The 14811-nt window shown below is 45.8% G+C and overlaps 1 protein-coding gene across 1 annotated transcript in view; it reads left to right on the top strand.

Moving 5' to 3' along the window:
• LOC144486394 (uncharacterized) overlaps positions 1–14811 on the top strand; it is a 159061-nt gene that overhangs the window by 69051 nt on the left and 75199 nt on the right. The window contains 4 exon segments of the mRNA XM_078204430.1: positions 4666–4687; positions 5865–6444; positions 12438–12470; positions 14619–14745. Of these exon segments, the coding sequence (XP_078060556.1) occupies positions 4666–4687; positions 5865–6444; positions 12438–12470; positions 14619–14745 (762 nt within the window).

The following is a 14811-nucleotide window of genomic DNA, read 5'->3' as shown; positions in this document are numbered from 1 at the left end:
GTGGCAACACAGGTGGAGAAGGTGGTGAAGAAGGCATATGGTATGCTTGCCTTTATAGGACGGGGTATAGAGTATAAAAGCTGGAGTCTGATGATACAGTTTTTTTTTTTTTTTAACTGGTCGGTGCAACATCATGGGCCGAAGGGCCTGTTCTGCGCTGTAATGTTCTATGTTCTATGTTCTAAGCTGTATAGAACGCTGGTTAGGCCACATTTGGAGTACTGCGTCCAGTTCTGGTCGCCGCACTACCAGAAGGACGTGGAGGCATTGGAGAGAGTGCAGAGAAGGTTTACCAGGATGTTGCCTGGTATGGAGGGTCTTAGCTATGAGGAGAGATTGGGTAGACTGGGGTTGTTCTCCTTGGAAAGACGGAGAATGAGGGGAGATCTAATAGAGGTATACAAGATTATGAAGGGTATAGATAGGGTGAACAGTGGGAAGCTTTTTCCCAGGTCGGAGGTGACGATCACGAGGGGTCATGGGCTCAAGCTGAGAGGGGCGAAGTATAACTCAGACATCAGAGGGACGTTTTTTACACAGAGGGTGGTGGGGGCCTGGAATGCGCTGCCAAGTAGGGTGGTGGAGGCAGGCACGCTGACATCGTTTAAGACTTACCTGGATAGTCACATGAGTAGCCTGGGAATGGAGGGATACAAACGATTGGTCCAGTTGGACCAAGGAGCGGCACAGGCTTGGAGGGCCGAAGGGCCTGTTTCCTGTGCTGTACTGTTCTTTGTTCTTTGTTCTTTGTGAGATGGAGTGAAGAGCGGGTCCCAAACACACACAGCTACTTGAGACACAGCAGGAGATGAAATGGCTAATGTGGCCAGGGAATTGAGACAACATTGTGACACCATCAAGGCATTGAAACACACTCCAGAGAGAAACTGAGTTCAAAATAATCAGGATCAAATTAAACACAATACACATGCTCACAAAGTGAGGAAAATTAAAGTAGAATGGATCATATAATGTATTGGGACAATTAAGGGCTTGGGAGAAATAATACTGAGTAAGAACTGTCCACAGGTTGGATAGGGGTAAAGAGAGCTGGAGAATCCTTTACATCTTTTATGGACTCGCAACCCAGAACTCACGGTGCTCCTTCAGGAGTAGGAAAGGTCGAGTAGATGTGACCCCAGGCGGGACAGGAACAGAACTGGAAAATAACGGAGTGGAATTGAAATTGTCTGAATGACTGGACTGACAATGTGTGGAATGTACAGACTGGGGGAACAATGGGTGGGGGCGGGGCTCCCGGGTCCGCGCGCCTGAACCCGGAGACGTCACCGCGGAGCAGAGTGATTGCTATTGGCTGATTCAGGCAGGGCTCCATTGTGCCGTCTCAATGACTCAGTGGGGCGTTCCCAGCACACACTGTCCCATTGGCAGCAATATCACTGGTTACAGAAGCAGCACACTGCGGATTGGCCACCAGCTCAGCGCGGCTGGCGGTCAAAGCCCCGCCCACCCCCACGTGGGCTCGGGTTCCGCCCCCTCATTGTCTACATGCAGGAGATTGACCAATGGGAACGTGTGGAGGACCGGATGGGTGCTGGTCCTCCAGCCAATCAGAGTCCGGGCCTTGTGTCCATGCGTGCACCAAGCTTCTTACATTGTGCTCCAGCTAAACTGTCGCTGCTCTCTCTCTGAATGCAGATTGAGCTGCAGACAGACTCAAACTTCCTCCTGTCACCCAACATCTGTGAGTAAAACACTTTATTTTCTCCCCCTTTCCATTTCTTTTCTCATTCTGGGGGAAATTGGGGACTTACAGGAACTGAAGTCAAGGAAGTGAATCCAGGAAGGGTGCAGACTCTGGAAAGGTTGGCCCAGCTCCTTCGAGCCTGTTCTACCATTCATTATGATCATGGCTGATTGTCAAATTCAATATTGAGATCCCGCTTCACCCCCCCCCCCCCCATCCCCCGCGACATCCATGTCTCTTGATCCCTTTAGCCCCAAGGGCTATGTTCAATTTCTTCTTGAAATCACACAACGTTTGTCTCTCAACTACTTTTCTGAGGTAGTGAATTCCGCACATTCACCACTCTGGGTGAAGAAATTTCTCACCTCATCCGAAAAGGTTCACCCCTTATCCTCAAACTATGAGCCCCAGTTCTAGACTGCCCCACCAGTGGGAACAATTCTGAATCTATCCTGTCTAATCCTGTGAATGTTTATAAATTTCTATGAGATTCCATCTCATTTTTCTAAACTCCAATGAATATAATCCTAAACAGTTTAGTCTCTCCTCATATGACAGACCTGCTATCCCAGGAATCAGCCTGGTAAACTTTCACTGGACTCCCTCTCGAGTAAGACACATCCTTCCTCACAAAAGGAGACCAAAACCATAAAAGGATACCAAAAATGCATACAATACTCCAGGCGTAACTCAGGGGCAGTATGGTGGCTCAGTGGTTAGCACTGTTGCCTCACAGTGCCAGGAACTTGGGTTTGATTCCTGGCTTGGGTCACTATCTTTGTGAAGTTTACACATTCTCCCCATGTCTGTGTGGGGTTCCTCCATCTGCTCCAGTTTCCTCCCACGGTCCAAATATGTACGGGTTAGGCTGATTGGCCCTGCTAAATTGACCTTAGTTTCGGGAAGGGATTAGCAGGGTAAATATGTGGGGTTATGGGGATAGGGCCTGGGTGGGAATGTGGTTGGTGTAGACTCGATGGGCCAAATGGCCTCCTTTTGTACTGTAGGGATTCTATGAAGTCTATGTCAACTCTCTGTGGAGCTATTCAACCCCCCCCCTCCCCCAGCATGCCAACCCTATAGTTAAGAAAGCCCACTAATCCTCTACTTTCTCAGAAGGCGAAGGAAATTTGGCATGTCAGTTGCAACTCTCACCAACCTTTCCAGATGCACCATAGAAAGCATTCTGTCTGGCTGTATCATAACCTGGTATGGCTCCTGCTCTGTCCAAGACCGCAAGAAACTACAAAAGATTGTGAATGTAGCCCAATCCATCACTTAAACCAGCCTCCCATGCATTGACTCTGTCTACACTTCCCGCTGCCTCGGCAAAGCAGCCAGCACAATTAAGGACCCCATGCATCCTGGACATACTTTCTTCCACCTTCTTCCGTGGGGAAAAAAATACAAAGGTCTGAGGTCACGTACCAACAGATTCAAAAACAGTTTCTTCCCTGCTGCCATCAGATTTTTGAATGGACCTATCTTGCATTAAGTTGATCTTTCTCCACACCCTAGCTATCACTATAACATTACATGCTGCACGCTCTCATTTCCTTCTCTATGAACGGTATGCTTTGTCTGTATAGCGCGCAAGAAACAATACTTTTCATTGTATACTAATACATGTCCCAATAATAAATCAAATCAAAATATTCAATGACCCTCAGCCTCCAGTGATCCCTGTGGAAGAGAAATACAAAGACTAATGACTCTAACGAGTGACTGGAAATATCTAAGGTAGCTCCAGTATATTAGTCTGTCTGAAGCTCAATCTGCACTCAGAGAGAGAGAGGAACAGCAGCTTTGCTGGTCTAACAATAATGTGTAGATGCCGGCGTTGGACTGGGGTGGGCACAGTAAGACGTCTCACAACACCAGGTTAAAGTCCAACAGATTTATCTGGTAGCACGAGCTTTCGGAGCGTTGCTCCTCGACTCATCTGATGAAGGGGCAATGCTCCGAAAGCTCATGCTATCAAATAAACCTGTTGGACTTTAACCTGGTGTTGTGTGACTTCTTATTGAGTCTAACAATGAGGAAATCATGCGGCCATGCACACGAGGCTCGAACTCTGATTGGTTGGAGGACCAGCGTCCATCTGGTCCTCCACGCGTTACCATTGGTCAATCTCCCGCATGTAGACAATAAGGGGGTGGAAGTGGAACCCACATGGGGGGTTGGGCGGGGCTTTGTCCGCCAGCCGCTGGTGTCCAATCCGCAGTGTGCTGCTTCTGTAACCAGTGATATTGCTGCCAATGGGACACTGTGTGCGGGGAACGCCCCTCTGAGTCATTGTGACGGCACAATGGAGCCCTGCCTGATTCAGCCAATAGCAATCACTCTGCTGGACTACCCTGAGGCAGCAAGTTCAAGATCCTCATCAAACACAACCCCCTGTATCTTAACCAACTGAAACAATCCTATCCGTTAAACACATTGTTAGTCCAGTCATATAGACATATATCTGTCTGGCAGCCTGCATGGAGATTTTCAGCTCTCTGTCCAGGACAGGAAGTGGTGAGCATTGGAGGTGGTGGCATAGTGGTGTTGTCACAGACCCAGAGTAACGCACTGGGGACCGGGTTCAAATCCCACCACAGCAGGTGGTGAAATTTGAATTTAGGGTGACACAGTGGTACAGTGGTTAGCATTGCGGCCTCACAGCACCAGGGACCGGGGTTCAATTCCAGCCTCGGGTCTGTGTGGAGTTTGCACATTCTTCCCGTGTCTGTGGGGGTTTCCTCTGGGTGCTCCAGTTCTTCCCACAGTCCGAAGATGTGCGGGTCAGGTGGATTGGCAATGCTAAATTGACTTTAGTGCCAGGGGATTAGCGGGGTAAATACATGGGGATAGGACCTGGGATAGTGGTCGGTGCAGATTCGGTGGGCTGAATGGCCTCCTTCTGCACTGTGGAGATTCTATGATTCTAATTGATTCTATGATCTGTCAATCAGCACCTTCAGGAGAATTGGGAGGGTGAATATTAGATACAGCAGAGTGAGAATGGAGGGAGAGTGTGTGGGATGGAGATTCACAGCTTTTGGGGAATGAGAGAAGAAACAATATTATAGAGAAAGTAGAATTGTCCATTCTGAATTTCTATCCTGTACTGACAGTGATTATTTTTGTAAACTCCTTTCACAGGATACCAGAAGGTGAGGATTTACAGACAGAAATCTCAAACCAAGCATTAAGTCAAGATCTCTCAGAGTCACTCGATTCATTGGGACCTGAATGCTATCGGCCTTTAACTCTCCAAGGAGAAATGTTTCTCTCTTCTGTCTACTTCTAAAGACTTTAAACATCAGTGTGACTGGGATGTTACTGAGAGACACACATCCGAGTGACAGTGTTCCAGTGCACTGAGTGTGGAAAGAACTTTAACCAGTTACACAGCCTGAAAATACATCGCAGCATTCACAGCGGGAGAGACTGTACCCGTGTTCTGTGTGAGATTTAACTGACTGTTTAACCTGGAGAGTCACAAGGACACCCGCACCATGGAGAAACCGTGGAAATGTGGGGACTGTGGGAAGGGATTCAGGTTCCCATTTCAGCTGGAAATTCATCAACGCAGTCACACTGGGGAGAGACCATTCACCTGCTCTGTGTGTGGGAAAGGATTCACTCAGTTATCCACTCTGCGCGCACACAATCTCACTCACACCCGGGAGAGACCCTTTAAATGCCCTGACTGTGGGAGTGGTTTCAAAAGCACTGCAGAACTTGTAACCCACCAGCGCATTCACACTGGGGAGAGACCGTTCACCTGCTCTCACTGCTCAAAGGGATTTAAAAGGTTATACACTCTGCAGAGACACCAGCGAGTTCACACTGGGGAGAGACCATTCACCTGCTCTGTGTGTGGGAAAGGATTCGCACAGTCATCCAGCCTGCTGAGTCACAATATAACCCACACCAATGAGAGACCCTTTAAATGCTCTGACTGTGGGAGCAGCTTCAAACGTGCTGCGGATCTGAGGGACCACCGGCGCAATCACACTGAGGAGAGTCCGTTCAGCTGTTCTCACTGCACTAAAACATTTAGAACATCATCCACACTGCGGAAACATGAACGAGTTCACACCGGGGAGACACCTTTCACCTGCACCATGTGTGGGAAGGGATTCACTCAGTTAAGCCATCTCTGGAGACACCAGCGAGTTCACACGGGGGAAAGGCCATTTACCTGCACTGTGTGTGGGCAGGGATTCACTCAGTTAAACAATCTCCTGAGACACCAGCGAGTTCACACTGGGGAGAGGCCATTCACCTGCACCATGTGTCGGCAGGGATTCACTCAGTCATCCGACCTGCAGATACACCAGCGAATTCACACTGGGGAGAGGCCATTCACCTGCTCTGTGTGTGGGAAAGGATTCAATGATTCATCCACCCTGCGGGCACACCAACATATTCACACTGGGGAGAGGCCATTCAAATGCTCTCTGTGTGGGAAGGGATACGTTCACTCTTCCGACCTGCAGACACACCAGCGAATTCACACTGGGGAAAAACCGTTCAGTTGCTCTCACTGCACAAAGAGGTTTAATAGGTCATCCGACCTGCTGGCACACCAGCGAGTTCATACTGGGGAGAGACCATTCAGTTGTTCTCATTGCACAAAGAGGTTTCATCGGTCATCTGACCTGCTGAAACACCAGCCAGTTCACACTGGGGAGAAACCGTTCACCTGCTCCATGTGTGGGAAGGGATTCACTCAGTCATCCAGCCTACGGGTACACCAGCGGGTTCACACCGGGGAGTGACTGCTCACCTGTTCTCTGTGTGGGAAGGGATTCACTCAGTCATCCAGCCTACGGGTACACCAGCGGGTTCACACCAGGGAGTGACTGCTCACCTGCTCTGTGTGTGGGAAGGGATTCACTCAGTCAGCAAACTTGGTGAGACACCAGCAAGTTCACAAATGATTATAGTTCTGGGATTATTCTTGTGAATCTTTATTGCGCCTTTTCCGTTGTCTCTATTTCCTTTTCTAAATGGAGATCACAAATGTTGACAGTACTCCCAGTGTAGTCTTGTGATGAAAATATAGACTGGTTGGTGAAATGTAGATAACAGGTAGAATTGATATCTAATGAGGACTTTATACTTTAGAATTGAATACAGGGCTCATTGTTACTAACGGGGAAAGAAGGGTTAAAACCCTGACCCAGAACCCTTTTCACACACACGTGGACATCTCTGAATCTGACACACACCAAATGGAACGTTACACAAGGGACTGGAATTCACTGGAATTTCTTAACAACCTTTCAATAGAAATGTCCTGGTACCGACTGTGACAAAGGACACAACAGACAGCAAGAACCAGGAGGAACCTTTAACACAGAGAATGTTAATGATCTTGTTCAGGACACCAGTGCCAGGCTTGTATCTACCTTTATGAGCACATAAAACAGTCCAAAGATGTGTGGGTTAGGTGGATTGGCCGTGCCAAATTGACCATAGTGTTAGGGGATTAGTAGAGTAAATGTGTAGGATTACGGGAATAGGGCTTTGGTGGGATTGTGGTCAGTACAGACTCGATGGACCAAATGGCCTCCTTCTGCACTGTAGGGATCCTATGATTCTGTGAATACTATTAGACATGTTTCAGATGGTGATTATCTGTGTTAGTCTGCATTTATAAACCCATTAAATTCTGTTGTGGACTGAACAATATCTGCACAGTGTCAAAATACAAACATTTCTTTCCTCTCATTGCATCCTAAACTACAACAGTTCTGATTTCCTGAAACATTTCAGGCTGAGGTCAGAGTGAAGATAATTTAGCTGCAACATCGAGGTTCAGATAATGTTCAGCAACAAACTGCAACCATGCAGATGTCCCTCGCCCTAAATGAGAAAGTTTGATTAATGTTCCTGCCCGGTTTCAAACGTTCGCGTGTTGGGCGAGCGTGATAACCAGTACACTACAGAAACAACTAACTGCACCCGGGAGCCAATCGGCCTGTCTGCAATGTTCAACTCTCCTGTGTTGCTGCAGGGTCTGATGGTTCGACTGAGAACCCCTGTCACTTAATACAAGAAGACAACCGTTAATTTCCACCTAATGTCTCAACCTATCGTGAACTTCAAAATTTAAAAGCGTTCATCCAACAAATGTCTAAGGGAGCAATGATTTCTGCTCAATCATTAATGCATCATTCTCACCTTCGAATAATTTCAGCCAATTTTACCCAGTACTTGTTTCATTGAATCACAGAATTCCTACAGTGCAGAAAAGACCATTCTGCCCATCGAGTCTGCACCGACCCTCTGACAGAGGCCCCTCCACCATCCTATCGCATAACACCACACTTTTCTCATGGCTAATCTTGCTCACCTGAGGGGCAATTTAGCTCGGCCAATCCACCGAACCTGTGCATCAGTATTCAACATTTAAAATCAATACATTTATTTAACAGATATGTCCTCATTCTGAACTGAACATCTCTGAATATGCAACATTGAATTGCAAATATGACTGACCAACAAAAGAAATCACGTCATTGGGTAATACACATCCCATGGTGCTTATTTGAGATTGGTCACAGTAAGCTTTTAACCAAAGTAAAATATCTTTTAGAAACATAGAAAAACTACAGCACAATACTGGCCCTTCAGCCCACAAAGTTGTGCCGAACATGTCCCTACCTTAGCGATTACTAGGCTTACCTATAACCCTCTATCTTACTAAGTTCCATGTACTTATCTAAAAGTCTCTTAAAAGACCCTATCGAATCCGCCTCCACCACCGTTGCTGGCAGCCCATTCCACGCACCCACCAGCCTCTGAGTGAAAAACTTACCCCTGACATCTCCTCTGTACCTACTCCCCAGCACCTTAAACCTGTGTCCTCTTGTGGCAACCATTTCAGCCCTGGGAAAAAGCCTCTGACTATCCACTCGATCAATACCTCTCAACATCTTATACACCTCTATCAGGTCACCCCTCATCCTTTGTCTCTCCAAGGAGAAAAGGCCGAGCTCACTCAAGCTATCCTCATAAGACATGCTCCCCAACCCAGGCAACATCCTTGTAAATCTCCTCTGCACCCTTTCTATGGCTTCCACATCCTTCCTGTAATGAGGTGACCAGAACTGAGCACAGTACTCCAAGTGTGGTCTGACCAGGGTCCTATATAGCTGCAACATTATCTCACGACTCCTAAGCTCAATTCCTCGATTGATGAAGGCCAGTACACCATCCGCCTTCTTAACCACAGCCTCAACCTGCACAGCTGCTTTGAGCGTCCTATGAACTCGGACCCCAAGATCCTTCTGATCTTCCTCTCTGCCAAGAGTCCTACCATTAACATTATATTCCGCCATCCTATTTGACCTGCCAAAATGAACCACCTCACAACTTATCTGGGTTGAACTCCATCTGCCACTTCTCTGCCCAGTCTTGCATCCTATCAATGTCTCGCTGCAACTTCTGACATCCCTCCACACTATCCACAACACCTCCAACCTTTGTGTCATCAGCAAACTTACCAACCCATCCCTCCACTTCCTCATCCAGGTCATTTATAAAAATCACAAAGAGTAAGGGTCCCAGAACCGATCCCTGGGGCACTCCACTGGTGACTGACCTCCATGCAGAATATGACCCATCTATAACCACTCTTTGCCTTCTGTGGGCAAGCCAGTTCTGGATCCACAAAACAATGTCCCCTTGGATCCCATGCCCCCTCACTTTCGCACTTTTAAGGGAAGAGATTTAACAATGATCTGTTCGTTATACTTGAAATCACTTTATTCTGGGTGTGAAACATTCTGGCGCCTAAATCCCGTTCATCTATAGGAAAGTCTAGCAGAACTGCACTGAGTCTCGATTTCCTCATCTGCCTGAATGGTTTTTCCGATTTCCTTATTATGATGAATGATTTTAAAAAGATGGTTTTGCACATTGTGCGCCATTTCCTCCAGTTCAGTTGAATTCTGTTCCTACATCTTATTGTCTTGACCTTCAACTTCTTCAACAAAAGTTGACTATTTAACATTAAATTCTACAGAATATTTTCATTCAATGAGTTTAAGATAATTCATTGAAAAACTAACAATTTCTCATTAAATTGTACAAAACATTTTAATGGGTTTAAGTTACTTTTTAAAAGTTGGGAATTTTCCATATTAATACTATCGAAAATTTACTTCTCAAAATGGTGAAAGTAGTTTCTAAAAAGGTGACCAATACTTGTCAAATACTGTAGAAGAATTTCTGTTAAACATGTTGGTGGATTCTGTCCAATCGATTATACAATGGAACCATTGGGTGTATTTCAGATTGATTGATTTCCCTGTCAAAACACTAATATCAACAAGAACAAAGAAAATTACAGCACAGGAACAGGCCCTTCATCTCTCCAAGCCTGCACCGACCATGCTGACTGACTGAACTAAAACCCCCTACCCTTCCGGGGACCATATCCCTCTATTCTCATCCTATTCATATATTTGCCAGATGCCCCTTAAAAGTCACTATTGTATCTGCTTCCACTACTTCCCCCGGCAGCAAGTTCCAGGCACTCACCACCCTCTGTGTAAAAAAACTTGCCTCGAACATCTTCAAACCTTGCCCCTCACACCTGTCAAATATCTTCTCCTGGGAACTCTGATTTGGAGCTAAGCAGACTCAATTTTAATTTCAAGCATTTAAAATGGAAATTACCTGATGTTTAAGGGAAAGTACAAAGTTGATAATGCCTGGAATCAAACAGAAATGTTCGGTTTCTGTTTAAAGGTACTATGAGAATATTTGATGATTTATTTGACTCGAAAGATTCTCCAGAACTCCTGAAAGTGTAGTTTAAAGCAATCCATACATTTGGGTGTTTATGAGCATTTGAGTGAAAGGGAAGTCTAGATGAGGTGAATGAGGTGGCAGTTTTCTCTTGGAGACATTTATTTCTTTGTCTATGAACAATTTGAGAGAACTGACTTTCATAATCTGGCCACCACCTGACACAGGAGGAATTAAGCAATGATACTGAGGTGAAGAACCCCTTTAATCTGACTTTTGACTTTCTTCTGAAGATTCTGACAGAATTGTTGAATGGTGCATCCTTTATAAGACAGTGAAATCCAGGATGATGATTGGTAAAATACACAGCACAATCCCAAAAGACCTGATAAGCCTTCCACAAATGCAAGACAATGGGCGGCACGGTAGCACAGTGGTTAGCACTGCTGCTTCACAGCTCCAGGGTCCCGGGTTCGATTCCCGGCTCGGGTCACTGTCTGTGTGGAGTTTGCACATTCTCCTCGTGTCTGCGTGGGTTTCCTCCGGGTGCTCCGGTTTCCTCCCACAGTCCAAAGATGTGCGGGTTAGGTTGATTGGCCAGGTTAAAAATTGCCCCTTCGAGTCCTGGGATGCGTAGGTTAGAGGGATTAGCGGGTAAATATGTGGGGGTAGGGCCTGGGTGGGATTGCGGTCGGTGCAGACTCGATGGGCCGAATGGCCTCCTTCTGCACTGTAGGGTTTCTATGATTTCTATGATTTGTGGGAGATGGCAGAGAGATTCCAACAAGCCTGACAAAAGAACACTGTCTGGTTTAAAATAGAATGAGAGACAACATTTAACAGGGAGGGAAATGTATGAAGATGGCTTATGAATGTGAGACTCCAACAGAGGATTAAAGATGGAATTGGAACAGTGATGTGAGATTACAGAAGTGGTTTGTAAATTGTGAATGAACTAACACCCAAGAGTACACTATGCAGCTGCACTGAAGAATGGAGTGTGGCATGGTGGCACAGTGGTTAGCATTGCTGCCTCACAGCGCCAAGGACCGGGTTCAATTCCGGCCTCGGGTCACTCTCTGTGTGGAGTTTACACATTTTCTCCATCTCTGTGTGGGTTTCCTCTGAATCCTCCAGTTTCCTCCCAAAGTCCAAAAATGTGTGGGTTAGTTTGATTGGCCACAGTAAATTGCCCCTTAGTGTCAGGGGGACTAGCTGGGTAAATACTTGGGGTTATGGGGATAGGGCCTGGATGGGATTGTGGCCTGTGCAGACTCGATGGGCCACATGGCTTCCTTCTGCACTGTAATGATTCTATGATTCAAATGGGACTTGTTCAGCTACTTGACCAACAGCGCGACATAAAATGGTTAATATGGCCTGAAGAGTGAGAAATCATTTTGAAATGATAAAGGCACTGACACAGACTCCAGAGAAACTGACTGGAAGAACAGATTAAATGGAATTTTCGATTAGGTCAAATGAAGGCGAGGGAGAAATTATACTTAATCAGAATTAATTACAAGATGGATACAGGTAAAGGGACAGCTTGAGAATTTTTTCAGTCTATGAAATTTGTATGGGAATTATATGTTATCACTGCTTTTATATCCGATTATACCACTTCAATTATATCTAAACATTAGTTATGAGAAGAAGATTGTAAAGGGAAAAGAAATTGGCTACCTTGGACTAGGTCAATGAACAAAAGGGGGAAAATGCCAGAGTGAATGAATAGATTCAGTAAAAGGGGTGATAGATGTTACACCCCTACATTCGAGTAAAATCACATGTTAATCAAATGCTCTACATCAAGGTTCTAATATCAGCAAGGTTGTTTACTTGTTTGAGGAACAAAAAGTTTCTGGATTACAGACAAGCCTTGGGTGAAGTTTTAATAATAAACCTACATAGGAATTTTTGAACAATGTTCTGTGTTCTGACTAACAGTATAACATTGATATCTGTATTGCAGCTGAGAGCTGTGTTAGAATGCTCAGTGGGATTGGTGAGTGAACTTGGGCTTTGCAGGTTGGACTCTGGTTGTGGAGGTACTGAGTGCCCCTGGGGCAGGATTTTGGGAAATCGCCTTTGGTTCAGGACCCCGAGGAAGATTCACATTTCAACAGGGGTGGTCGCCCAATTGAGGTGATAAAAGTCACTTTTGTAGTTCATCAGTGTACCTTTTCTTAAAATAAACTTTCAAATCATTTGCTATTTCAGAGGCTTTTCTTGATAGTTAAGTCCCTTTCAAATTAATGCAGTTAGAGGGTCAATTTGGAACTGAGTAACTAGGCACTTGCAACCAAATCAAATTGAGTCTAAATATTATTAGCATGTCCTTTTAAAACTGACAGAAGAGCTCTAGAAAGTTCAAGAAAGATTCACAAGGATGTTAGCAGAGCTGAGTGCGTTTAAGTCAAAGGATAGATTGAACAGGCTGGGGATAATTTCTCCAGGAAAGAGAAGGCTGACTTGATAGAGACTTTAATGGGTATGATAGGGTTGACATCATCAAGTCATCACTGTGATTTCAGGACAGAAATCCAGAACTGACAATTCTTGTTGTCACAGAAAATCCATCTTCATCTCAAACTATAAATCTCTGTCCCCCACAGACTCCCTCCTTCCTAAAGTAAAGTTTATTTATTAGTCACAAGTAAGGCTTACATTAACACTGCAATGAAGTTACTGTGAAATTCGCCCAGTCGCCACATTCCAGCGCTGTTCGGGTCAATGCACCCAACCAGCACGTCTTTCAGACTGTGGGAGGAAACTGGAGCACCTGGAGGAAACTCATGCAAGCCTATTGATATGATTGATTGTAACACTAATTCATCCTACAATCCTCCTCCTTTTTCCCCAATTCTCCTCCCTGAAGGTGCTGACTCTCGGTTTCAGTTTCACACTCACCTATTACCCTCCCCAATACGTCACCCAGGTGTCTAAATCTTACCACCTGAAGTTAACAAACTGTTTTGTAAAGGGGACATCGCAATCCAATCCAGTGACTCCCCACATGTACTTTGTGTCAGGGTGGGGTCACTGCGCCCCCCACTCCCACTTTCCATCACAGTCCCAGGAGTTTAGAGACTGGGCTTCGGATGAGTAATGGCGGCCGCAGCTCCCACAATCGCCCACGATGGAGAAACCACTCTATCCACCACGCGGGCGGGCCACATTGGACTGCGCATGTCCAGAGGAGAGGGGAAGCTGCGCATGTGCAAAGAGAGCGCACCCCCCCCCTGACCTTCATGCTGAAGTGTTGACCAATGGAAAGAGTTGGAGGACCGGAAGGACTCTGGTCCTCCAGTCAATCAGAGCGCGGGCTTTGTGTGAATGAACATCGAGATGCAGTCAGACAAAATCTTCCTTCTGTCTCTAATATCTGTGAGTAAAACACTTTCTTTTCTCTCCCTTTCAATTTATTTTCTCATTCTGGGGGAAATTGGGGACTTGCAGCAACTGAAGGGAAAGGAAGTGAATCCAGTCTGTACATTCCACACATTGTTTGTCCAGTCAGATAGACCTATATCTGTCTGGCCGCCTGCATGGAGATTTCCAGCTCTCTCTGTCCAGGACAGGAAGCAGTGAGCATGGATCTGTCAATCAGCCTCAATCAGCACCTTCAGGAGAATTGGGAGGGTGAATATTAGATACAGCGGAGTGAGAATGGAGGGAGAGTGTGTGGGATGGAGATCCACAGCTTTTGGGAAATGAGGGAGGAAAGAATGTTCTATAGAAACTAGAATTGTCTGTTCTGAATTTCTATCTTGTATTGACAGTGATTACTTTAATAAATTCCTTTTACAGATTATCAGAAGGTGAGGATTTACAGACAGAATCTCAAATCAAATGACACATCAATATCTGACAGTCATTCAATTCATCACGTCCTGAACATCATCAGCCTTTGTATCTGGAAGGAGCAATATTTCTCTGTTCTTTTTGCTTCTGGAGATTTTAAACATCAGCGTGACTGGGAATTTACCAAGTCTCACGCACACACCCGAGTGAGAGTGTTCCAGTGCACTGAGTGTGGAAAGAGCTTTAACCAGTGACACAGTCTGAAAAAAACATTGCGGCATTCACAGCGGGGAGAGACTGTACCTGTGAGAGGTTCTGTGTGAGATTTAACTGATTGTTTAACCTGGAGAGTCACAAGGACCCCCGCACCATGGAGAAACCGTGGAAATGTGGGGACTGTGGGAAGGGATTCAGGTTCCCATCTGAGCTGGAAGCTCATCGACGCATTCACACTGGGGAGAGACCATTCACCTGCTGTGTGTGTGGGAAGGGATTCTATGATTCATCCAACCTGCAAACACACCAACGAATTCACACGGGGA

This window comes from Mustelus asterias, unplaced genomic scaffold (assembly GCF_964213995.1).
Source record: "Mustelus asterias unplaced genomic scaffold, sMusAst1.hap1.1 HAP1_SCAFFOLD_331, whole genome shotgun sequence".
NCBI classification, from domain to species: domain Eukaryota; kingdom Metazoa; phylum Chordata; class Chondrichthyes; order Carcharhiniformes; family Triakidae; genus Mustelus; species Mustelus asterias.
This window is presented reverse-complemented; position numbering and strand designations above follow the sequence as displayed.